At 34.4% G+C, this 23515-nt stretch overlaps 7 protein-coding genes across 9 annotated transcripts; 4 read left to right on the top strand and 3 right to left on the bottom strand.

Moving 5' to 3' along the window:
• The first annotated feature begins 1680 nt into the window (after positions 1-1680).
• Positions 1681-3816, top strand: LOC117609856 (uncharacterized). The gene is made up of 2 exons (XM_034336584.2): positions 1681-2217; positions 2370-3816. Exons 1-2 carry the CDS (start codon positions 1681-1683, stop codon positions 2976-2978), a joined length of 1146 nt encoding a protein of 381 aa, XP_034192475.1. The 3' UTR covers positions 2979-3816.
• A 344-nt stretch (positions 3817-4160) lies between these two features.
• Positions 4161-6476, top strand: LOC117609852 (uncharacterized). The gene is made up of 4 exons (XM_034336579.2): positions 4161-4586; positions 4713-5132; positions 5529-5829; positions 5909-6476. Exons 1-4 carry the CDS (start codon positions 4387-4389, stop codon positions 6323-6325), a joined length of 1338 nt encoding a protein of 445 aa, XP_034192470.2. The 5' UTR covers positions 4161-4386; the 3' UTR covers positions 6326-6476.
• A 97-nt stretch (positions 6477-6573) lies between these two features.
• On the bottom strand, positions 6574-8363 carry mRpL39 (mitochondrial ribosomal protein L39). 2 transcript variants are annotated; one of them, XM_034336606.2, is made up of 3 exons: positions 8142-8363; positions 7866-8031; positions 6584-7629 (listed from the first exon to the last, which is right to left on the bottom strand). In XM_034336606.2, exons 2-3 carry the CDS (start codon positions 7874-7876, stop codon positions 6654-6656), a joined length of 987 nt encoding a protein of 328 aa, XP_034192497.2. In that variant the 5' UTR covers positions 7877-8031; positions 8142-8363; the 3' UTR covers positions 6584-6653. The 2 variants fall into 2 exon arrangements, with proteins under 2 accessions (XP_034192498.2, XP_034192497.2); XM_034336607.2 differs by lacking the exons at positions 7866-8031; positions 8142-8363 and adding an exon at positions 7766-7782 and having other exon boundaries at positions 6574-7629.
• Positions 8364-8755: 392 nt separating this feature from the next.
• Positions 8756-9082, top strand: Polr3K (RNA polymerase III subunit K). Its single transcript, XM_034336631.2, has one exon. The coding sequence runs from the start codon at positions 8756-8758 to the stop codon at positions 9080-9082; it is 327 nt and encodes a 108-aa protein (XP_034192522.1).
• A 199-nt stretch (positions 9083-9281) lies between these two features.
• On the top strand, positions 9282-10019 carry Tcs1 (Threonyl-carbamoyl synthesis 1). Its single transcript, XM_076688410.1, has one exon. It carries the CDS (start codon positions 9282-9284, stop codon positions 10017-10019), a length of 738 nt encoding a protein of 245 aa, XP_076544525.1.
• Positions 10020-10118: 99 nt separating this feature from the next.
• lili (LMBR1-like protein lilipod) lies at positions 10119-19915 on the bottom strand. Its single transcript, XM_034336576.2, has 9 exons — positions 19562-19915; positions 13884-14148; positions 13707-13810; positions 13502-13628; positions 13359-13427; positions 13146-13275; positions 12726-13074; positions 12392-12623; positions 10119-12261 (listed from the first exon to the last, which is right to left on the bottom strand). Exons 1-9 carry the CDS (start codon positions 19619-19621, stop codon positions 12023-12025), a joined length of 1575 nt encoding a protein of 524 aa, XP_034192467.2. The 5' UTR covers positions 19622-19915; the 3' UTR covers positions 10119-12022.
• A 649-nt stretch (positions 19916-20564) lies between these two features.
• On the bottom strand, positions 20565-23355 carry Yod1 (Yod1 deubiquitinase). Of its 2 annotated transcripts, XM_034336608.2 has the most exons (4): positions 23180-23355; positions 22676-23103; positions 22241-22557; positions 20565-22165 (listed from the first exon to the last, which is right to left on the bottom strand). In XM_034336608.2, exons 1-4 carry the CDS (start codon positions 23194-23196, stop codon positions 21947-21949), a joined length of 981 nt encoding a protein of 326 aa, XP_034192499.2. In that variant the 5' UTR covers positions 23197-23355; the 3' UTR covers positions 20565-21946. The 2 variants fall into 2 exon arrangements, with proteins under 2 accessions (XP_034192499.2, XP_034192500.2); XM_034336609.2 differs by having other exon boundaries at positions 22676-23354.
• Positions 23356-23515: the final 160 nt, after the last annotated feature.

Consider the following 23515-nt stretch of genomic DNA (forward strand, 5'->3'; position numbering starts at 1 on the left):
ATCCTATACTTAAAAATATATACTTAGAAATAAAGTTGAAGAAGGAATGGTATATTAAAAACAGTTAAAATGAACGCAAGAAGAGTCTCGTTAAAACACCCACGCTTCAAGAACCGCCTACAGGGACGTGACATGCGCGAACCACAAAGAGGCACCGCTTCCATGCGAACAGGGAGAGTGCGCGTTCCTGATCAGTAGCACACTTTCATCGTGACGAGGAAAGTGAGCGAATGTCGGGCCGATCGTTTCCTTCGAGGTTCGTCCACGTTGTTCGAAGGAAAGCCAAAGAGCCAGGGAGATCCATCGCGAGGAGACGCCGAGAGAAAGGGAGAAACCTAGCTCGCGAAGAATTGTTTCTTTTTGCATAAAGACGAGCGAGTGGGGTGCTCGTTAAGGATCGAATCGTCCGAGAAAGTGGCAGCGATTCAACCAGAAGGATGAATTACACGGTGCATGACCCTTTGTGACGTTCATCTTGAAACGAATACACGGATGTATTTGTACCTGACGATCTATTGATCTCTTCTACCTTATAATTGATTTTGAAAGGTAACAATTTTTGGACGAGGTAAACGATGAGCGACGGGGTCGCGTGTTCCTTCACGAGAGGAGGATGAAGGCGGATGAATCACTGAGAGGGCTGCGACGTTTTCAGTGAAAGGGGAGAGACGATCGAACGGACGAAAGGGAGCAAAGCTTTGTTCGAAGTAAGAACGCAGTATGTTATGGACTCGTAGAAGTGACTCACACGTTTCTTCACAAGGGAATAATATTTTATGGGTGTAGAATATTTATACCATTATTCGTTCAATGATATACATCATATAACCATAATAAACTGAATTTTCATTTGGAAACAGTATACAGATTTTACTACGTTTTTTAATATTTAAAAGTATATGAACAAATGTGTGAGTTATTACATTTACTGCTTTATTTAGGGGTTGAATTGATTCAAGATGGCTTTCAAGGTAGCTGTTGTTAATTTGGATATTATTTGATAGATGATTCGATAAGAAATTAAATTAATCAGTAATCATTCTCGCTAATATGAAAATTATAATCTTAAATCAATTATTTTATACAATTTATGAATCGCCCTGTATACAAGATTTTACAAATTAATGCGTGAGTTTACCACATGGAAATTAATACAATAAAAACATAACAGCAACGAGTCTTCTCTCTCGCGATCAGTTTCACGCTTTCTTGCGTCGCTATAGAACTATACATATTTTACGATATCGATTCACTCTACGTGCTTAGAACTTGCTATGCATCATGAATTAAGTAAATCGATATCAGTTCCATCGTGAATCAATTCTGAACGACAAATTTTAATATACATACATACATACATACATACATAAAAATAAGTCAGCGATTTCTAATTGTCTGAGATTAACCTTTCCACTTGTTGAGAATTGACTGAAAATCAAATTTTTAAATATGTAAACTTGACCTCCAATTCTATGTAGTTATCAAAATGTATAATCTTCTAAATAATGCCGCTGTTTCACGCTCAGTTTCCTGCCTTTTCACTCGAATGCCAAAGAGACTTAAAAAACGCAGCAACGCGGTTAGCAGTAATATACACAACAAAATATGTCCAGCATGCGATCGAGTGAAACGTTCATTTCCGTTCTGAAACAGGTTTAACCGATCCTCTAAAAGGCCGTGATGAGTAGAAACAACGAGAACGGTATATCCTTGGCGACACCTCCGGCGATTCACGTTGGTCCTATCGTCAATCCAGGTACCAACGAGACGATATCGATCGTGATACCGTTATCAGCACAATTAGCCACAGTTACCAGTCAAAAGATCGAGAAATCTTGCAAGGACTGCAACAAAGATACGAAACACTCGTCTAATACCGTTTCATCCCGTCCAAGAAATGACAAGACAAAGGGATGTCCTTATTCTGGTTGCATTAGGTATGGCAGAGCCTTCTCCAGAGCTCACGACCTGAAAAGACACATAGCTCGTCATGAAATGAGAAAGGAGAAGCTGTCTGATTATGAAAACATGGGCAAACAGCAACGCAATAGTAAGGAGAGCGGGGAAAGTATAGCAAACGGATCGACCGATAGGCAACAGGCAAGTTGGGCCGATAATTCGCGTGAAACCAATGCCAAGTCCTACTCTTGCACGCATTGTAAGAAGAAGTACACCAGCGAGTTGAAGCTGAAGGCTCATATGAGCTCGCATGAGAAGGTATATTGATTTACAAGATTGTATCAGATATTTTAGCTTTGAGACTATTCCACACTCATCTATATAGTCCACACCTAGAAAATAAACAAATTTAGTATACACTCTACTACTTTCTATTACTCTAATATAATGTTTGATGATTATACTTTCAGGTGACTGACAAGAACGTGTGCACACTTTGTGGAATGGGCTCTCGTGACGAAGAGGAACTGCAGGAGCATATGAAGCAACACACGACTACTATGTTGGAGGCTCAGATGGCTCTAGAAAAAAGTGAAGCACCAAGGAAGGATCAAGTGGACAAAGAAGACGACTTCCTGCTAGAGGAGATGCTGCTTCTTAATAAAAATCCAAGGAGGACTGCACAGTCTGATAAGAGTACCTCAAATGGAGGGTCCAAGATCAGATGCGACTATTGTTCAAAGACGTTCAAGACCAAGTGGACGCTCAGCTCGCACGTAGCAGCCCACGAGGGTCGTTTCCAGTTCGACTGTGGCCAATGTGGCAAAAAATTCGTCCGGAAGAGTCATTATGAAGGTCACGTGAGATCTCATGAAGCTGCTAGACCCTACGTCTGCGAACAATGCGGGAAGACGTTCAAGGAACTGAAGCACAGGAGGGAACATACCAAGAGGAAGCATCCTTCGAATCAGAATGCTATACAGACCCTTTTGGACAGCATCAGTCCTTGTGGATCCGAGGAGTTGCCAGTCGACCAGACCAAGTTCACGCTTCTGATGCCAGTCAATTTTTCAGTGTAAAATGAGACGCTTGATGTTTGATGATGATCCTTGAGGAATTTTCTTGTATTCGCAAGGAACTTGTTCTTTCTGTTGGGAAGATGAAATTGTATTAGTACAGATACAGCTGAGATAAGCTTTTTTCCTAATATTTAAATAAAAATGATCACCAACACAGATAATTGGAAAATTGTGAGGCTCAGCTTGATTCAGGACTACTGAGACACTAAACATAAGGTATTCCAGGATCTCAAGGTAGCAATTAAGAGTTAACAGGTTGATTGGTTCAATAAAATTGAAAATATCTAAGTGTTAATATCTTAATATCTTAATTGTTCAATTATATTGAATCTGTGATGCGAGTCAACGTGTTAACTAAGCTGTTATTCATTACAATCATTTATCATTCCTCAAGTTTCTAATTCTCGTTCGTGAAAACAGGGTTTGAAGGATTTCAATGCAAAACTAGGCCATCGATTTACTAGATGATGAAGTACAGTGTTGAACCGCGAGTTTAATTGTCGTTTTATAACGGACAGACCAAAGAGATTGTGTTATGTGATGATATACACTGTGGGACAAAGTTATGGGACTTAAAGGATAGAATTAATAAGATAGCAGTTATTCTTCACTTTGAACGTTTTGTTTGTAATTATATTAAATTATCGAGTCACTTGTTTATGTTAAGATTAATATTTTCAATTTTTGTACTAAAACACAGTAGTCCAACATAAGTCCCTAATTATTTTATTCCACAATTGTAGCGCAAATTGATATTGTACAGTTAAAACTGCATTAATTGTAACACTAAATGAATTGTACACTTAAGGAAACTCCAATATATGACATATATATATATATATAATTTTAACAGCAAATGATCATTGTAACTCTATTAGGTTGTTTCGTAAATCTTTGCATTCTTTATAACAAATCTTTTTATCAGGAACATTGCAAAGATTCACGAAACGAACTAACGCTAATTTTCTTTTCCCAAAGCGAAAACAATCTTAATTACCAAAAAGGAGGTACAATTATACAATGTATACATATACACAATGACTATAATAAATCTACCAAGAGATCTTCCTTATTTTTCATAACAGAAATTAGATATCAAATATTTGAAACAATACACGGATCGTTTCGAAATTGAAACACCCTATACAAATATATGAATCGAGAATCGAAGGAGTCAAAGGGACAAAGAGTTTGTTACTTGTTTCGTTTCACCTTGTCTGACATTTTAACTTTTATTAAATTTTTTACTCGAAGGAAATGTTTTTATTTAGCAACAAGTGCGATGCAACGAACAAGGCGTAATTAAATGATCACAACACAGAGCGAAATTGAAATTAGAGGCAAAAAGTTCCGTCGACCGAAAGGAGAATCCTCTTTGTCTCCTGTTACTTTCCCTAAATGATTTTAAATGAACGTGAACAAGCGACCAAAGTTGCCGGCTACAAGATGCGAACATCAAGAGGAACCACTAAAGGATATCGAAAAGTCATCGTTCATGGAACAGAACCAAGCTCACATGTTGGATACACTTCCACCGGAAGTACTGGAAATGATACTGCGGCCGTTGCCCCTTCACGATGTGGCCACCTCTGTACGCTTAGTCTCCAGGTGATTTCTACGGTTTAAAATTCTTATATTAAGGTTTCTATTCTTCAGAGATTCCACTTTAACATATTTACTACAAAGTGAGGGACGTAGGAAACGCAGTAAATATAAATATGATCTATCTTTCAGACACTGCTCGACAGTTGCAGCTACAGTTCTAAATGGCGCCTTTCTCGCAGCTGGTACAAGGCTAGAGACCCTGACAAAACGTATCGAGGGTACCCTGAAAACCGTGAAAACAAATCAGGAACTACTGGCTCGTAGCAAAGCTTTGAACGCTTTAGAACTGATCAGGACGCAATACAAGATGCTACGTGCTGTCACGTGGAGATATACTCATCCACCGACGAACCAACAGAGGTTTCCAAGGCTGTGCTTTTACGCCGGAAGTCTGCTGGACAATCTGAACGAACTTCTCGGTCGAATTGGCAAACTTCATTCATCCATTGTCAATCCTCGTACACCTGACTCGAGCATGGCCTGCTTCACAGCCGCCTGTAAGCGGTTCATGAACTTTTTTGAAAAGGTCTCTGAACGCCGGGTGAACAGGTAAATTATTCTACAAGAAGTGAATCTAGGTTTCTGGAAAGTATGTTAAGAGAATGTGTAGTACCTTGTATGTAACAGGGTAAATTCGGTAACAATAGAATGTATGAGTAGAGGACATTGTGAGGTCATTGGCATTGTTGAACTGTGCTTATTCTTACCTGAACGTACACCTGGGTGTAAAGTCGGCTTTTCTTGGTCAAGGGTAAGTGTAAAAAGAAGAGTCTTCCATCACTTGCCTCTGGTCTTAGGAGAAACCAGGAAGGTTCTAGGTAGAGCCAGGGATGATAAGACACTTCTTCTTCTCCTACATTTTCTCTTAACTAAAACCCAGACATGTGACTGTACATTTTCAAAGACGTTGTAAATGTATCTGATGTAACAAAATCATATTGGTAGATCGGCTTTAATCTCTGGCTGCAAAGTCGTAGACGTTCTGGACTGCCTCATCGAAGGTCGACAGGTGCTATCTTTCAAAGTGATGCCGCACAAAACAGGCACGAGACGTACCATCAATATGAAATTAAGATACATGATGAAACGTGCTTGGTTTACATGTTTGGAAGTGACGAAGAACGCGGAGGAGAACTCCTGGAGGGACGAGCAACGTTTTATGTACCTCAGGCTACGACGTTTGGTGGGCAGTGTGAACGAGCACCTCTTCGAGAATTTGCATTACGAACATGAATTGACGTTACAGGTGATTCAATCATTCTCACATACACATACAGACAAATTAGTACACACATTTCCATTGATATCCTTTTTCCCTTCTTTAGATACCTCTGATTCTTCCTTTAAGACCACCTCCTGCTTCCACCTATTCAGGATATGGAGAATATGGTGGTCAGTTTTTTTACTATGGGAACATGAATAAATACGCATACGAGAGTAAATTTATGAATACGGCCAGCTCAGCAAATGTTACCGTTGAAACCGAACAAAGGGCACGGGGACCATCGTCTTTGGACTTGGTGATCGAGATTGAATTAAAATGCACATCGGAATTAGCACCACTCGCAGTTAGAACAGTCTTAAAATCGGACGAGTTTGAAAGTTACGAAGCGAAAACGTACAGAAATCAACAGATGTACTTGAAAATGAGCATCACGTGTCCTGCATCGATAGCTAATAGACTACCCGGTATCTTTGTGTGGGAATTACGTACCCCACGACGTGCACGTCAAAATTCGTGAACAATTTCTGTCAAAATGTTATAGTATTAAGTACTGTAAGCTCACACATACTATACACACGCATATACACATGTACATTTAAAATATACATTCTTACACGTCTCATATTAATTTATAATCTGCTAACTGTATGCAAATAAAACATTGAATAGTAGCTATTCATAGAAAGATAATAATTATATTTTACATATGCGTTAGCGGTGATTCATAATTCATTTGAACGAATATATAACACAATGATTTTTATATACAGGTATCGAGGAATTACAAAATAAAAACATACAGAGTATGTATTTTTATTATACACTATGTTCTCGAGGTATCAAACTTAATTTTTAGCAGATATTTCCGCGACATCCTCATCCTCAGTTTCGTTCGACAAAAATGACCACGTTGTCGTATTCAATTTTCTAGCGCGCTTTTCTAATATACCATAAGCAAATTGATTCAACAAAACGCCTTTAGGGAGTGCTACACCTTGAAATCTATAAAGATTTTCTTTATCTGGTACTTTATGAACGGCAGCGATCGTACAACGTCCTATTAACGACGTATTGCCTATCATTGGCCCTTTACTAATGTCTATGTGATTTCCAACTCTATACAGTGTAACTTCATTGTTATTAGATTTCGCGATATCTGGTATTTGTTCGGATTTAAATGGATTATCCTGGAACATGTCGATCGCAACGTTTTCCGTAGTTACTATCCTTTCAATGGGTAATTCAAGATTTAATAACTTAATATACTCGGCAGATAATGCACGCATTTCCTGATCAGTGGGTTTCCAATCAGATAGTTCTAAATATACATCATATATAAAACTCCCTGACTTTATGATGGGCACTGGGAAACTGTGCAAGTGAACTTTTATATCCGATTGAAACGCAGAATCTACAATAGCACCCAACAAGAACGAACAAGTTCGCCAAAAGGCTGTGTTCACTATTCTGTTCTCTGGGCTGAGTAAATTTAAAAATTTTAATTCACAATTGGATGTTAAAGGCTTCTGCATATCCCATGGTGATCCATCGACTAATGCAAGGGCAGCTACTTTAGATACACCCTCAGAAACATGTTTTGCACAATCAGCAGGGGTTGATATACATTTGTTCATTATAAGAATAACTTCTTCTACTGGAGATTGATATTTAACTTCTATTTTTTCAATTCTTCCTACTGCAGCTCTTTGTTTCTTCTTTTCCTCCTCAAAAAGTAAATTTCTTCTATCCTTGGCTTTGGCTCTTGATAGTATACTTTGGTATCTTGATTGTATGTTTGGCGATAGACACAAACTTTTACACCTAAAATGTATATAAAATATTTTGTTAAGCACTCTGCTATTATAAACAGATAATGTTAAAAGTAACATATTTGTTACTTCAATATTAATATCAACAATTTATCGGATGTATTACATGCAAAAATCATTATAATTACATTGTGATCAACAAATGAACTTGTTTTAATATGACCTTAACCTAAAATTACAAAGTTCGTTAACATTAATATCGTTAGTTGAAATAGATGACATACGAACCTTTGAAACATATTGAAATATACAAGTTTCTCAAAGGAGTATATCACGCTGACAATTTATACTTGACAAAACAGTCACATGTATTCTCAGATTTGCGGTATTTATTTTTACACTTTTTGATTGATGAAGTGAAAAATACGATACACGACAAACCAGCAATTCATTACTAAAAAGTTAACAAAACTTAGCTACATATTATTAATTAAAAGTATTGTGTATCATTTATTTATTTCAATATAATTTTGGAATTGAATTGTATGATAATTGCCACATTACCTAAGCGTATCAAGTCTAATTGTAAATAAAGCACATTGTTGTGCTTTACTATATAGACAGTTATTACTTTTACAATGCCGGTCAATACCTTCTTATATATTTTACTGTCATTTTTCTCTCAGAAAAAGATTAATCATTTAAAATATACAACTAGATTTTTATATAAACTTATAACACTCCGCTTCAGTATCAAAGGTATTCACAGACCCATTTCGGCTACCATGTTACTGAAAGGCGAATGCACATACAAATACGTTAAATTTATAATAAAATATTTTATACATATGTAAATATAAAAAGTTAGGTGAAATAGATCTTTATTTTGTATATTAATAAAACTACTGTATCCAATCAAGAAGATAAAACAATTCTTATTCAAAAAATATAAATTAATTGCCATACTTGTTCATTTACACATGCGCACAATACCCACGTGTGTATACCTTATCATGGTTAAAAATAATCGTAATTTTGCATGTTTAAATCACTCTAAATATCATGTTTACTATTAATATTTCTTATTTTTTATGAATTATAAAGCTACAAACAATTGAACAATTTTAATATTGCTTTCATGATTACGTTCATGATTCTAATGCATCAACCTTATCACGATGTTGATGTTCTGTCCGACTTGTGGTAATGTTCTACGAGTGGAAGAAGCTTTAGCAGGTTTACGTTTTGCGTGTAATACCTGCCCATATGTATTTAATATCGCAAGAAGAGTGAGTAATCGTACATATCCAAAATTGAAAGAAGTAGATGACGTACTAGGTGGAAGCGCGGCTTGGGAAAACGTGGATTCCACAGAAGAACGGTGCCCAAAGTGTTCGCATTCCCGAGCTTACTTTATGCAAATTCAAACGAGGTCTGCTGATGAACCTATGACAACGTTTTATAAGTGCTGTAATCCTCAATGTTGTCACAACTGGCGCGATTAAAGGTATTTCAATTGTTTAAATTAAACGCAGTAACAATCAGGTGGATAATTTTTTTTTAATTCAAATGTCTTGATAATATATACTTTGACACATCTATAATATAATACTTTAGTGGTAACCATTCAGATTTTTATTAACAAGAGTTAATACATTTTTTATTTTGAAAATATAGTTTAATTTTTTACTGGGTGGAAAACGCATGGTGAGCGTTGAGAGCTTGGGTCCAATGAAGTCTCTTTTAAATTCAACTTCAAATGAAGTGAAGGAATTAAATAATTCTAGTAAACATTGGAATTGTAGAGGAAGAAGAAGTATAGCTACAGCTGCTACATTATTACAAAAAGATTTCATTTTAGCAATTCCAACAGATACCATATATGGTCTTGCTGGTATTGCGTCACACAATGAGTCTATTAAAAAGTTATATGAAATTAAGAAACGTGACGAAAACAAACCTTTATCTATTTCTGTTAGTAGTGTCACAGATATAAAAAGATGGGGTGTTACAGATCATTTACCACCTGATTTATTACCCACCATATTACCTGGTCCGTATACAATCATCTTAAAACGAACACCAGCTTTAAATCCTGCTTTGAATCCAAATTTGGATACTGTAGGCATAAGAGTTCCAAATTTTCACTTTATAAGATGCATTGCAAAAGTAACCGGACCTTTAGCATTAACAAGTGCTAATGAAAGCAATGAACCAAGTTGTTTATATCCTAAAGAATTTGAAAATTTATGGCCTTCGTTAGGTGGAATATTTCATGACGGTTGCATGTATGGTAGAGCATATGATAAATTAAGAAAAGGATCTACAATAGTTGATTTGTCTCAACCAGATTGTTACAAAGTTGTACGTTTTGGAGTTAAAGCAAATCAACTTTTTGGTATCTTACGAAAATTCGGGTTAAGAAAGGAACAATCTAATTAAATGTATTGTAATTAGTTTAAATAAAATTTGTATATTGAAATAATGATAAGTAACTATTGTAATTATTTTTTAAAGTTTCGAATAAATTAACTTATTATTGTCTTTCAGTTTTTAATACTTTAGTGTTCAATATAGTATCAAAAAATAAATAATTGGTACCCTCTTAATATCCCGCGTAAAACACGAATGCTTGTTAACGTATCTTTTTATTATTCACATAGTTATTACTGTATACAGTGAATTCCCAATTGAGAACTCCACTTTATTATAAACAGATCCACAATGTGGGAATATATTTTAACAAATATCAATCGATATTTTATATCCTGAGATACTGTTACGATTAAATGTGTTTAATAATTCACTAGTGAGCATATCACTGCATGTATCCTAACAATATCGTATTGTCTTCTTGACGAGATGAATATCACATAATATTGTTTTAAAATATTATCGTTTTACTCTTTAAATAAATGTTACAAATATTTTAACATCAGTATTAAACGCGATCAAGAGGCAACGGTACTCAATCTTTAAACTAAATAAATAATTAACTTCATTTAAAGCACTAAATTTTTCATTAATGAACTAAAGAGACAAATCAGTCGAGACGATAACATTTTAAGATCTGCATGTTATCATCGTGTAGTCTGCATGCATCTTAAAATGTATATCATTACATTTTTCTTCACATTATAAATGTATTTACATAATATTTTGACATTTTTAAGAGATTTGTGACAATGATCAGTAGAGTCATTTAATAAGATTCCATAAAATGCATTTGAACGCCATTACTAAAACGAAGACTACTACAACATAACACAATGAACATGTTATTGTATTTATGAGTTTCTGTATATATATTATACATTTCTAGTAAAATTACTAGCAACTTTAATCAATCAAAGTAAATTAATTAGGCACATGGAGCTGCCTATAATTGCAGTATTTCTCATTTACAAATGAAAATGTAAAAAGTTTCTATAGAAATATTGAAGTTTCTTTTGCTGTTCAGGCAAAGTTAAGAAAAATATATTACAAAATTTTGCATTGATAGAAAAGAATTTCTTCTCATATTGACGTCCGTGAGTTTCTAATTATTAACTATAAATAAAATGAACTCAAGAAAATGTATGTATACATATACATATATGCACATATATACGTGTATGTATATACATACAATATCAATCATAGTGTCCGTTCGTCTAGTGTATTTTGTAATTTCAAATAAATTCTTGAAATTCTAAATTATTGAATATTCGAAAGCTTTTATCAGATGATTATTTTATTAAATAATTAGATTTATGATATTTGCTGCGGTTAAACTTGGACTCCAAAGTCAGTGCTTTTTCACTAGACGAACGGACACTATGATTGATATTGTACATACACTGATCGTGAGTTGCATCGAACTTGTCGCATTGAAGTTGTCCACACATTCACGTCGCGTCGATGAGCCAATCTCGCCCATCGGCTCACCGACGCGGCGTGAATGTGTTAGTGAATGTGTGGACAACTTCAGTGCGACAAGTTGGATGCAACTCATTGTCAGTATAGTACATGGACGTGTGTGTAACTAATACAATTGCTACAACGAGAATTCTTGTATTTCTTGAATACTCATCTACGTTTTTATCACAAAACTCAGCTCGCACAGTGGTGTGTATACATTCGATGAATGATTATTAAAATAGTAATCGTATAATAAATAATTAATATAACTATACGTACACACGCTCATGCATAAATGTATAATAATATGATATATTCCTAATTTTCCACTAATCAAATATTATCCAATTAAATTTTCATTGTATTTCACGTATGATTCAGTTTTTTTAAATATTACTGCATGATTTTACAATTTTAAATAGAATTTTACTCATACATACACGCACGCACAATGCACGAGTAAATCGCATACAATCATTCATTTATTTATTTACTTTTAACACTAATAAATTGTAAATCTCTGTCTGATTATAACGTAAGTCAGTCTAATCTTCTTTTGTAGAAAACATTCCTATAAAACTTTTCTTACCTTCGCTTCTAAAGATTCCTATCAGACTGCTTTTTAATCTTGAGTAAATTTCTTTACGTACCGTCGCCGTAAATTTAGTAGCTAAACAACTGATAGCTGCCGTGGCAAATATTAAATTATAGAATAATACTAGCTTAAAATTACCAAGCCACTCGATACGCCCGAAATCGCCAAGCAAATCGAAATTCGTCATACCTAAAATAAACGGACAGATAATTGTATATTTTTAGTAGGCATAATTAAGTTACGAAAATGAAATTTGTTTATTATTGTCAAGATAATCAACACGCTTATTTAGATATTTTATACTTGTTAGTAAATTTACCTAATATTCGAGATAACAGTGGCAATGCTGAGCTGAGCACGAGAAGGAGGGCACAATTCGCGATAAGATGAGTAAGTGGCGTGGAATGAAACCGTGGTCGAACGCTTCTAACACCAGGTAGTGTGTACAAACCTATTGCGCTGGTCGCTGCTAAGTATAAAATTACTGCCACTTCTAAAGCTGCTCCAACGGGACCAAGCTTCGATAACGAATTGATACCCAAAGTAAATTGCTAGAAGATTAATTACATTGATAATTTTGCTGATTCTATCTCTCTCTTTTTTTTTTTTTTTTTTTTTTTTTTATCTTAAATGGAAATTAAATTTATACAAACCCTTGTACTTAAAGGTAATGCCTTAATACCAATAAGTAGTTCTAATGTATTTTGAACCGCCAGCAGAGCTGTGGCAGTGGAAAGCATTAGTAATGCTAGCATAGCCAAAGGATAGAGCAACGTACGTCGAACCCACCAGGTTCGTCTCTGTTGATCTAAGATTTTTCTTCGCTTCTCGATGTCCTCTAATCGTTGAGCCAATCCACGCTGAAGAGCACCATTTTTTAAATACATTAGGCTCGGATTTACATTTAAAAGCTCATCATCATGATGTACTGAACCACAAGTTGGTATAGACATAGGCACTGGCGAAACGTATGATTTTCCTGTTGCTTTCGCATATTGCAGTCTACGTAAATAATATTTAGTAAGACATCTAGATCCAGCTAAAATCTTTGTACACAAGAATGAATTGCTAACCTTCGTCGAATACAATCCTCTTCTAATCTATAGGCGAAAAATTCTTCATCTAAGTTTTTTAGGAACTGCGGTTTCACCAGAAACGAACCGACTACTCCGAATAATCTTACAAATCCCATTGGTGTACAAACTGTGAAGATATATATAAAATTAAAATACATATATGTATAATTGCTGAATAATTGCAAACCGTTATGATGGTTTAATACTTACGCAATAACATAACAACTCCAACGAACGAAACGCAAGAATAAAGGAAAGGCAAATAATAACTCCATAAATCTGTAAAATGTAAAGAGTAATAAAAATTATTTGATTTCTTTTAGAAGACGATGTAACACTTTTAGTATACTTACTGAGCAATGTGTGAAGACTGGATTTCTGATAATCTATAAGTGCTGATAAGACATATGTCATTCCTAATACAAGTGTTCCCAATAGACAAAGCACTGTCACAGTTTCATAAACTCTGGCCATAACACCCTATGACAAAGAATTGTTTCTATGAATACTGCATAAAAATAGAACAGAAATCAATTTCTTATCGCTTAATCCTACTACCTTCCTGTAGCCAACAAATCCTTCAGACTCCGTGAACAAGTAAGCAAATGGCAGAAACACAAAGAGGGATAAATTTGAAAAGAGAAACACATGATTCCACAGACCTAAAAAGAAACAGTATTTTTAAAATAAAGATAATCTAGTACTACAAACAAGTTCCATTAAACATGTAGGTACCTTGAATAAGAGAGCTATTGAGCCACTTGACGTAATAGCTGTTTGGGTATAAAATGAGGACTTCATTGCTAGCGATCGAAACCGGAAGCAGTAAGGTCGCTCCGACGGAAACCGTCAGTGCAACAGTGCATAGCCAGAGACTGATCCTGTAGACGGTCGCTTCATCTTCATCGACAGAAAAGTAATCCTCGCGATCCCTTCGACGAAATTTTGCAATTAACGCGTAGCTCGACACGTACAAAGCCAAAAATAGTAGGAGAAATATCTGAAAGAAAAATAAAATACATATAATGTATCGCATGATCAATCTGGGTAAATATTGACATTCGCATTTCATTAAAAATAATTGGAATTATTTTCAAATCATTACAGAGGAGTTGTTTGATGATTTAAAGCTAATTAAATAAATTAAAAAGGGTATTATACATACACGTATATGATTGATGTAATCGATACAAGTCAGCTGAATTTAATCGAGTTAAAAGATATGACATACACTTGAGATTATTTTTCTTCGTGCTATTAAATATACATGTAATCCGTGTTGTTTCAGAACACATTGAGTCGGGCTTATTGAGCGTACAGTTTACACTGCTTACGTTACATGGTCTTAAAGATACGCATACCGATTTAAATGATCCTTGAAGCGCATCTTTGAATGGGTATTACTTTCAAAAGTAATTCGCGCCATCAATGTACGCAAGTGCAATAGCGCGAATCAATTATTACCTAACCCTCGAACAGCGGACCATGGAGAGAGACCCAATTTTAATTTAATTATCTATTTCATATTATTTTCATTTTCTAAATTTTATACTATTCTTTTAAAATTATTCTTCCAATATGTATACATATGTATGAAGCTCTTTCATTTAAAAATTATACATTTAACTTTAATATAATAGATTAATATCCTTGTAAATACATATATGTTTTGTAAGTTCGGGCCTCCTTTTATTACAAGTGTATAATAACGGTGTATTTTATTTCAGAACCACCATTAGTCAACAAAAGTCCTTCCCTAGTAAACTACGTACTGATACGTATTTTTGTGTTTATAATAGAAAATAACACATATTTGATCTTAATTAATGGGTTAAGTTAACTGATGCGTTCTGAACAGTGCAGAAAGTGGAACGGGCGTGTCATAAATTGCAAACTCAGATACTTGATTGATACGCAATACAGTAACATTGCATGGAAACAAAAGGAATATATAGGAAGTTGATATACGAGATGCGGGTGTATAATTCTGTCGCGGCGTGTGACTCTACACATATTCACGCCGGAGAGCCATTTGACGAGGGGCACGCGAAGAAGGGACTGCAGCCAATCGGCTGCCGACGTGTGCATGTTTTAGTGTCACGCGTCGCGACAGAATCAACGCAACTCAATGTACATACACATTGTGAAAAAAAGTGGGAGACCTTGAATAATGTTATTACATTACAATTGTGTTATCACCTTCTTTGTAATGTTTGCAAGTGTTACATACAGCTTGGTATGTTTTATATGTAATTTGCAACACATTTCACGAGCGTATCGCGGCGTACTTGAAATAACGTGCCGATGAAGCGGGTCATCGCAACCCCCATACTGATTACGATAACTCGACCACTTATACATGCGATAATATTTCATTCAAAGAGATTATACATAGTAATAAAGAAGACCGCGTTCAATAAATTTGCCAGTTTGCAATTCGCATGAGATAACAGGATGAGAGGCTAAGAAGCCAATCGCAAAAAAACTTAAAAAACCTCGTGAAATGTATCAAAGCAGGGGATATAAATACAAGATTTACTGCAGCTTTACAAGTGTCAATGCGACGATATGTTAGGTTTGATGTATTGTTTTGACGTCAATGTTAGGTTTAAAACGTTCTCAACGTCAAGTTATTGTACGATCGATTAAGAATCTCAAACTTTGTAACTACCGAAAGTAGAACTAGAACGCTTACAGAGGAATATTTATCAGTTACTGAATTTCAATACAACACGTTTCTTTGTATTTACAATAATTAATGTTTTGCTGTGGTAACACCGGGTCTAATTCCCATGCGTCGCCGACTCTCCGGACGACTCCTTGGAATACCAGGGACCTATAAATAATAGGGAAGCGTGCAGTGCGAGGAACAAGTCGACGAGGAGAAACGGTTCTAAGTTTCTATTTCACCATTTTGATGAAAGAAGAGTTGGTAGTTTTTATGTAATGTAAATCTATTTCAAGAATTCTTGACATCATATATTACGCGTTAATATTAAACTTCCGTCACATACTTCCCTATGTTCCTACCAGTTATCAAGCGTGATAGCATTAATTTTCTGTCCGCTCCTGTTACTACAACGTGTCACGTAACTAACGGATGTCGTTTCCTTCTGAACGACACGCAAACAATATACAAATTATAGAATCGATAGTAATCAACAATGCGGTCGCCCTAGACAATTATCAGTTGAATATTGATATCTAATTTTAATAACATTATTAAATAAGAATTTTTTAACCGCTTAACTTGTTTTTTAAAGTTAAACGTGTCTCGATAATTTGCATTATTAGTCTAAAAATTTCAGAGAATATATTACTTGCCACTGCATTATCTTTAGCAAATGCATACCGAAGATATCGTGAACATGGGACGGTAATATCTCTGAAATAACAACCCACACTGAAAAATGTGTTAACATCACAGGTGCATTATCCTTCTCCAAGCATTATATGTATATGTTTTCCTACGTATGTTAAACTCCTGTTTGCCAGGTCTTATTTTTATCTCTTTATATTTTCTTTGCACACAAGATCTGTAACTAACACCAGTCTGTTATTCTCCATATCCAATTGGTAAACAATTCACAGTTGCAACTTAAGTGAATAACAAAATATTTTATATTTTTTAACCAAGGTCTGCTTACAAAATAAAACCGAAAGAAAGAGAAAGTTTGTATTGGTAAAAAACAACGTTTCAATATAAAACGATAAAAAATATCAAAGCAAATTACCAACATTTAATTATGTTTATCATTTAAATTTACTGGCTTTATTGTGTGTTGCGCTAGATACTATTATAGTTGGCAAAGTTTACTTAAAAGCTGAAAATAGGAAGTGGTTCGCCTAGATCTGTGGTTAGACATTTAATTTTAATTTCAACAATGGTGTTCAATGATCACTGTTTCTACTCAATTTAACAATAGCAATACATGTAGGTTGTTCAAATAATCGGTTACTTTCTAAATTTACAGATATCTATCGATAGCGTTACATTTAACGGAACTTCTACGTTCATCTCACGTCAGCTAAAAGAGAGTGTAATGCACGATAAGGACGCACAATCTGAACGATTAGCTGAAAAATAAAAAATTATTTACTCGAGCGTACATACATACTTACAAATCATGAGTGGCATTAAAAGAGGTTAACTAAATCGATTCAGATGAATTTTAGCAGTCCAAATTTATCGGTATTGCATTCCACGAATTTCTGATTGCGAATCTGGCTGTTAAACTTATAGTTGAAATTATATATTCGACGATAAACGACACGCCCCATTAGACATTTTGATTAATGCGTTAAGTACTTACACGACGGATAAATCAGTGTACTTCGATCCAATTTCACAGATACATACAACTAGCGATCCTAAATGTTCGTAAACAAAAAGAGAGATCATTATGTTACACGAGACAACCCTCGTGTCTTTGTCCCCGACATTATTTTTAGCTTTTCTAGATCAACAGCATCGTCGTTCGCTCCTTTTAGCATAAAACGTGTTTCTATGTATGGCACGTAACTGACCGTTAAACCAAGTTCTTTTCTCACAAGTACTTATTTAACCACGTAAACATGCAAAATGCTTTCAAGACTGTCCCAAATTTTTTTCTTTTAGCTACTAAGTAGATAGTATCGAATACTGTGAAAGAAAATCCTGGCTAAAATTCGAAATGGATTTCAAATCACGGGTATACTTCCGAAAGTCCCCATCACCCCAGGACAACCAAACTTCGGATTTATAGTAATTGAGGGACGAGAAATCGAATGAGACCATTTTCAGAACTGGCAAATAAACCGTTCTCCGGATATACAGGGTATTCTAAAAGTGCGGAAACCCCCTATTACCTCGATAAGAACGCATTTTCACGGAAAATGACTAACCTAACCTAGGTTAGGGTTAGGGTTAGGTTAGCCATTTTGCGTGTAAATGCGTTCTTATCAAGATAATAGTGGGTTTCCGCACTTTTAGAATACCCTGTATATCTCGAGAACGGTTTATTTGCCAGTTCTGAAATTGGTCTCATTCGATTTCTCGCCCCTTAATTACTATAAATCCAAAGTTTGGTTGTCCTGGGGTGATGGGGCCTTTCGAAAGTTTCCCCCAAATCACAATGGAGGAGCATAGTTGGGGATAAGTTGATACTGTCGAGGTATCGATGTCTAGTCGGTATCGAAACAAAATGTTCTTCTTTATTAATATATTTTATTATAAAAGATTTATTTACATTATACACAAATAAAAAGTTAAAAATGTTGTACTTAATTTCTAGCGTGGAAGACCTGATTATTTTTTTTTTTTATTCCAAGTAGGTATACTAAAAGTACTCGCTATCGGAACAAAAGTATCGAATATTTACTTGTATCGATTCGTCCCTGATGCCACAGTCGGTCGCAACCACTTTTTATACACAATGAAGAAGAACCGGTTGGGATGAGAAATAAATACGTGGTCAATGACTTTGCGTGAAAGTATTGAGAAAGCACATTGCGAAAAGTATGTTTCAAGATTCTTTTATGCATCCAGGATTACCCAATAAATCGTGCCGAACGAAACTGGTAAAGTCAAGGGCAACTACACTTGAAATAGTTCAACGACATCTGTACGTGAACGAAATTTATCCTTACGATAGAATTATGTACATACATATACGGTTTTAAGGATTTCAGCCAATCAGGGAAAATTTTATTGCTATTTTATCGTACTCTACGACGGTGATTCCTTTATAGCACACATTCGTAACTCTGTATATGCATATGTTTTCTTTGGCATCTTTGCAATTTGAATGTTTACGTAAATTTAACGGACTTTATCAAGTAACGTTTAAATGAACTCCTTATCAGCAATTGATGTTATTCTTTGTTCAAATCAACGTGTCTATATATATATTCTCTTTCACGCTGACGTGGAAAATTGCCGGAGCCGCATTTATTTGTACCATTTGTATAAATGTATTGTGTTCATAAATTCAAGCTAGAGTTTAATAAAAAAAAAAAAAAAAAAAATGATTTTGAGAAAAGTAGAATTATAAAATAAAATAACATTTTATGTTTTTTTATTGCTAATACCCTTTGCATATTTTAATTTTGTTTTTAATCATTGCATTAGATATAATGTAATATACGTATACATATCAGTATAAAAAGGAAACAGTGGTTTTTTATAGAGTTCGACAGTCGAAAGGTTAGAAATAAAGAATGAATTTTCATTAGCTTTCATTCAAAGTTAAGAGCAAAATCATTCGTTTAAAAATTAAATATTGAAAGAAACATCTCATGCAATCAGGAGGGAACGTGGCGATTTCTTATTGCAGGAACGTCACAAGAATTTTCGAATATTATCGTTACTGGTCAACGGTGAAATAAACAAACGAGTACGAAGATTAAAGGAAATCCTTAATCTATTTACTCACGATGTTCTCCCGTACTGTGTTGTGAAATAATTGTTCTCTGAGGTCCGCTTCATCTTCCATCTTCACCTATTTGTCAGTGAATTTCTTTTGGCTAGACGTACTGTCGTCGGCAACAGCGACATTTTCTTATATCAATAATCTTTTCGTGTAACACACCATGCCCAGATTTTCACAAATAACACTTCCTCGTCGCAAGAGCTTCTGCTTTTCGCAATGTATTGCAAGAAGCTGTAACTCCTTTCTCTGTATGGAAACGGATTACATCTCCTATCTTGTTGTCTTTTATATCACGTTCACTAAGAACAAATAACACACCACCATTACCTTCTGCGGTTAGCAGACTACTAAAAACAGTGTGTCGTTTGTGCTTCTATACTGACCCGCCATCTATGCATGCGCAGTAGGTTCCTACGCATATTGTTCCTGTCTGAACGATTGTTTTAATATTTACAATTTATACTTTAATTTCATCACTTAGCTCATTAATATTTTTCACTAACTTAACTACTCCACATAGATATGTCATTTCTTTTCTGAATTTTGTAAGCAACCAATTATTAATAGAAAAATTAGGTGGATGACAAGAATAAAATTAATTAAATATACATAGTGATATTAAATATTTCAAATTACAAAAATAGTAAATGACATAGTTAAAGTAGTCAATAAAATCGCAATACAGAATCTTGTTAAATTAAATTCATATTTGGCGCGTTTGCAAAATCCGCCATTTTCTGTGACCGTAGCGTCCCCCGCCGACAGGTTCCAATACGGAGTTTTTTCAACATTCAAATTAACAGAGTGAAATCAAAAGTTTGTGTTATTTGCATAACATACGTGTCAAATTAAATTTTTTTATAAAAGTCATTGTGTCTGTGCCTCCATAATTTCCTGCTTCTCTATCTTCAAAACACCCAACTGTATTGCCAAATGTAAGAAATCGTTTATAAATAATGATCAAGCAAACAAATAGTGAAATATCGTATTTTATTTTATCGATACGATGGAACTTACAAAACATATTATAGTGTAGTATAAATATAAATCTGTGAAAATTTATAATGAACTTTTCCTGAGTAATAAGTAACTTTTTCAACTTTTTTTACTCGGATCTACTTAATTCGTAATTTATTAATTGCGATTTATCGCATGTTTTACTTGCCATCTAATATAGTAATATAGCTATATTCTTGTGTATAAAAAAACAAAAAGGGTTTTCATTTTTTCATTGTAACTCGTATATTATTACAGTGCATGTTCAATTACGTAGAAATCGCAATAACAAAATAATTACAATATCCTAGTGTTATACATACATGTATAATATAGGTGTCATTGTTAGTTTCTTGTTTAACTTATTATATATTTTTGTTTTATTTTTTTAGTATATGCATACTTGGACTGTAAATTAATCTAGTATATTATAGAGATCAAATCTTTTAAGATAACATTCTGCAGTTTTCATCAAGTAACATTTTTATTAATAAAAATGTGATGTTATTTATATTAACAATGTTTCATTCTTTGTTTGCACTTTTGGGAACAGTATTTACTTTATTCATATAAAGTTTGCTATCAATGGTGCTAAATTGATTTGCCATTAAAAGCGAAATTAAGTGAACTCCATTTCACTTCATAATTAACATTAAGATTTATTTCTTTATTTATATATATATATATGGTATGGAACACATTCACTGCCAGCAAAGGCTATGAATTTCATTTTAGGCAAATTTAATCAAGTATCACAGATTCTTAATCTCGCCAAAGAGAATATATCTTTATGTTTTTAATTCATGCAAGACATTTGCTGTTACAAAATGAATAAATGTTTCAGTATACATGTAAACAATAGAAATCCAATTAATAGAGACAAAATGGATTAAAAGATTGATCCAAAATTGCACTATTTTGTTTCAAGCACAAAGGACTTTGTTTGATCAATTGAGTTTCTATCGTGATTAATTTAAAATAACATTATGTTTAACAACTATATAATTGTAGAATACTAGTATTTCATTTTACAGTAAAATTCTTAACTTGTGCATGCAAGAAATGTGTACTAAGAACACATTCAATCAGAAAGGAAATATAATTACCTAAAACTATATGTATTATAACAAAACCAATTATGTAAGTTTCAGTTGTAGTAATTTGATCTTTAGTCAAAATTAAAAATCTGTGTATATTACATGTCTAAACAATCCTCATAGTGCACTGCATATATCTTATATATAAACAACAAGGTATCCATATTAAATAGCTGGTTTGCTTACAAGCCTCGCTTAAGTAGAAAATTCTGCTTGAGACTTGAATTTAATAGGATTCTCAAACAGCAGTCCAATCAAAAGTGATTTACAATTATCAGAGGATAGATTTAGTTTGCTACGCGGCTACTTCTCCAAAATTCATATGGCCTGTTTCCTTAGCATGTTGTTGGGCTTCCATTTGGCCATTTAATTTGATTTTACAATCATTGCACATTAATGTAAATTTTTGAATATCTGTAAATTGACGACTAGATTTTACTTCCCTTGCAAGTTCTGCTGCCTCCAATAACATTCTTTCATCTTCTGTAGGAAAGATAGTTTGAATACTACCACCCTGTATATAAAAATAATTGTTCAGGATAAATAGAATATTAATGCTTTAGTTAAAAATGAAAAACACTGTACTCACATCAAGTGGTTCTAGGTATAAAGGATCATAATGAATTCCATCAAATATTAGAAACACTCTTTGAGCATAATGTTGATCTTCCCCAAATCTATTGATTATAGCATTAATGCTATCGATTACTGCTATTTCCAATCCATAAAATTTTGATAAAATAGACAACTCTATAGCTCCACCCCACGATTCAGGCTTTGAAATCCATTTACAATATTCAGAGTTGGGTCGACCTAAGAAAGCTTCAGAATATTCTTCTGGATCAGCTGCCACAGCGTTTGCTATAATTTCTCTCATGAAGCTTGCGCAACTAGGGTCTACTTTACCTGGAAATACACTGTTAGATTAAAGGAGGAGTAGAATATAGAGAACTGGTAAATTATAACAAAGATGTACATACATTTCTATGTACTGCTCATAAATAATGTAAACCATATTACATACCATTGAGCACATATCCAACACTGGTAAACAAGCAAGAGTTATCTGCAGGTACAACTTTTTTCATCAGTACACCAGGCGTGTTGATGAAACTTTCATCATCAATGATATGAGATCGACCGATCTCTTCCGATTTTCGTTTTCCATTGTAAAGAGGTGGTTTTTCTTCTACGATTAAGGTATCACCCGAAACAATGCCGCTCTCCTCGATCGTGTTCGCTTCATCGTTGAGATTAATCGCTTTCGGTGGAAACCCACCAAGAACGTGAAGCGAATCGACGGGTATTCCTGTTAGCTCTGCGAGCTTCGATTTTAATTCGGATACCTTATCTTGCGGGATCAGTCCGTTTACAACCTTTTGACCTGATTTCGTTTTAACTCTCAACACAAATCCGGCCATCGTTTTTTCCCCCCTCGGGTACTGGAGTTGACTAGAACGAAAATTTTGGTCAGAGACTGCCAGTTGATCAGCTGTTGATACAGCGCCACAATAAAATTTTGTTTAACTTTGAGGCGAAGAACATATCACGAGTGAAACGCAGCGTCGATCGTACGCAACATACACTTCATGTATTTTTTCTTATTGATAGATATCGACTATCTTTTGCAATTCATCATTGATTATACTTAAACACACGAATGTATGTACACCGCAACTTCCACCAACGAAGGTTACTGGCTCGTTGCTTAGACGAGCATTCTAGGAACTTTTTCGTTGTTAGTTGATACGCTGTTATCGTTCCATCTCTTTTTATCCAATGAGGTAACAGTTGGAAAGTAAGGAACAAATCGAGTTAGTGTTTCCGGTATTTAAATAGAAATTACTGCATTATTGTTGATCAG

The sequence above is a fragment of the Osmia lignaria genome, chromosome 5 (assembly GCF_051020975.1).
Source record: "Osmia lignaria lignaria isolate PbOS001 chromosome 5, iyOsmLign1, whole genome shotgun sequence".
Taxonomy (NCBI): Eukaryota; Metazoa; Arthropoda; class Insecta; order Hymenoptera; family Megachilidae; genus Osmia; species Osmia lignaria.

Excerpts from the sequence above, each read along its gene's own strand:
- LOC117609856 (XM_034336584.2), top strand. The coding sequence starts at position 1,681 with ATGAGTAGAAACAACGAGAACGGTATATCCTTGGCGACACCTCCGGCG. Across the intron at positions 2,218-2,369 it reads ATATGAGCTCGCATGAGAAG|GTGACTGACAAGAACGTGTG; the intron begins GTATATTGATTT and ends TTATACTTTCAG.
- LOC117609852 (XM_034336579.2), top strand. The coding sequence starts at position 4,387 with ATGAACGTGAACAAGCGACCAAAGTTGCCGGCTACAAGATGCGAACAT. Across the intron at positions 5,133-5,528 it reads TCTGAACGCCGGGTGAACAG|ATCGGCTTTAATCTCTGGCT; the intron begins GTAAATTATTCT and ends TCATATTGGTAG. Across the intron at positions 5,830-5,908 it reads AACATGAATTGACGTTACAG|ATACCTCTGATTCTTCCTTT; the intron begins GTGATTCAATCA and ends TCCCTTCTTTAG.
- Polr3K (XM_034336631.2), top strand. The coding sequence starts at position 8,756 with ATGTTGATGTTCTGTCCGACTTGTGGTAATGTTCTACGAGTGGAAGAA.
- Tcs1 (XM_076688410.1), top strand. The coding sequence starts at position 9,282 with ATGGTGAGCGTTGAGAGCTTGGGTCCAATGAAGTCTCTTTTAAATTCA.
- lili (XM_034336576.2), bottom strand. The coding sequence starts at position 19,621 with ATGGAAGATGAAGCGGACCTCAGAGAACAATTATTTCACAACACAGTA. Across the intron at positions 13,428-13,501 it reads CAGTCTTCACACATTGCTCA|ATTTATGGAGTTATTATTTG; the intron begins GTAAGTATACTA and ends TACATTTTACAG. Across the intron at positions 12,624-12,725 it reads CATTACCTTTAAGTACAAGG|CAATTTACTTTGGGTATCAA; the intron begins GTTTGTATAAAT and ends TTAATCTTCTAG.
- Yod1 (XM_034336608.2), bottom strand. Across the intron at positions 22,558-22,675 it reads TGTTGGATATGTGCTCAATG|GTAAAGTAGACCCTAGTTGC; the intron begins GTATGTAATATG and ends GTGTATTTCCAG. Across the intron at positions 22,166-22,240 it reads TATACCTAGAACCACTTGAT|GGTGGTAGTATTCAAACTAT; the intron begins GTGAGTACAGTG and ends TTTTATATACAG.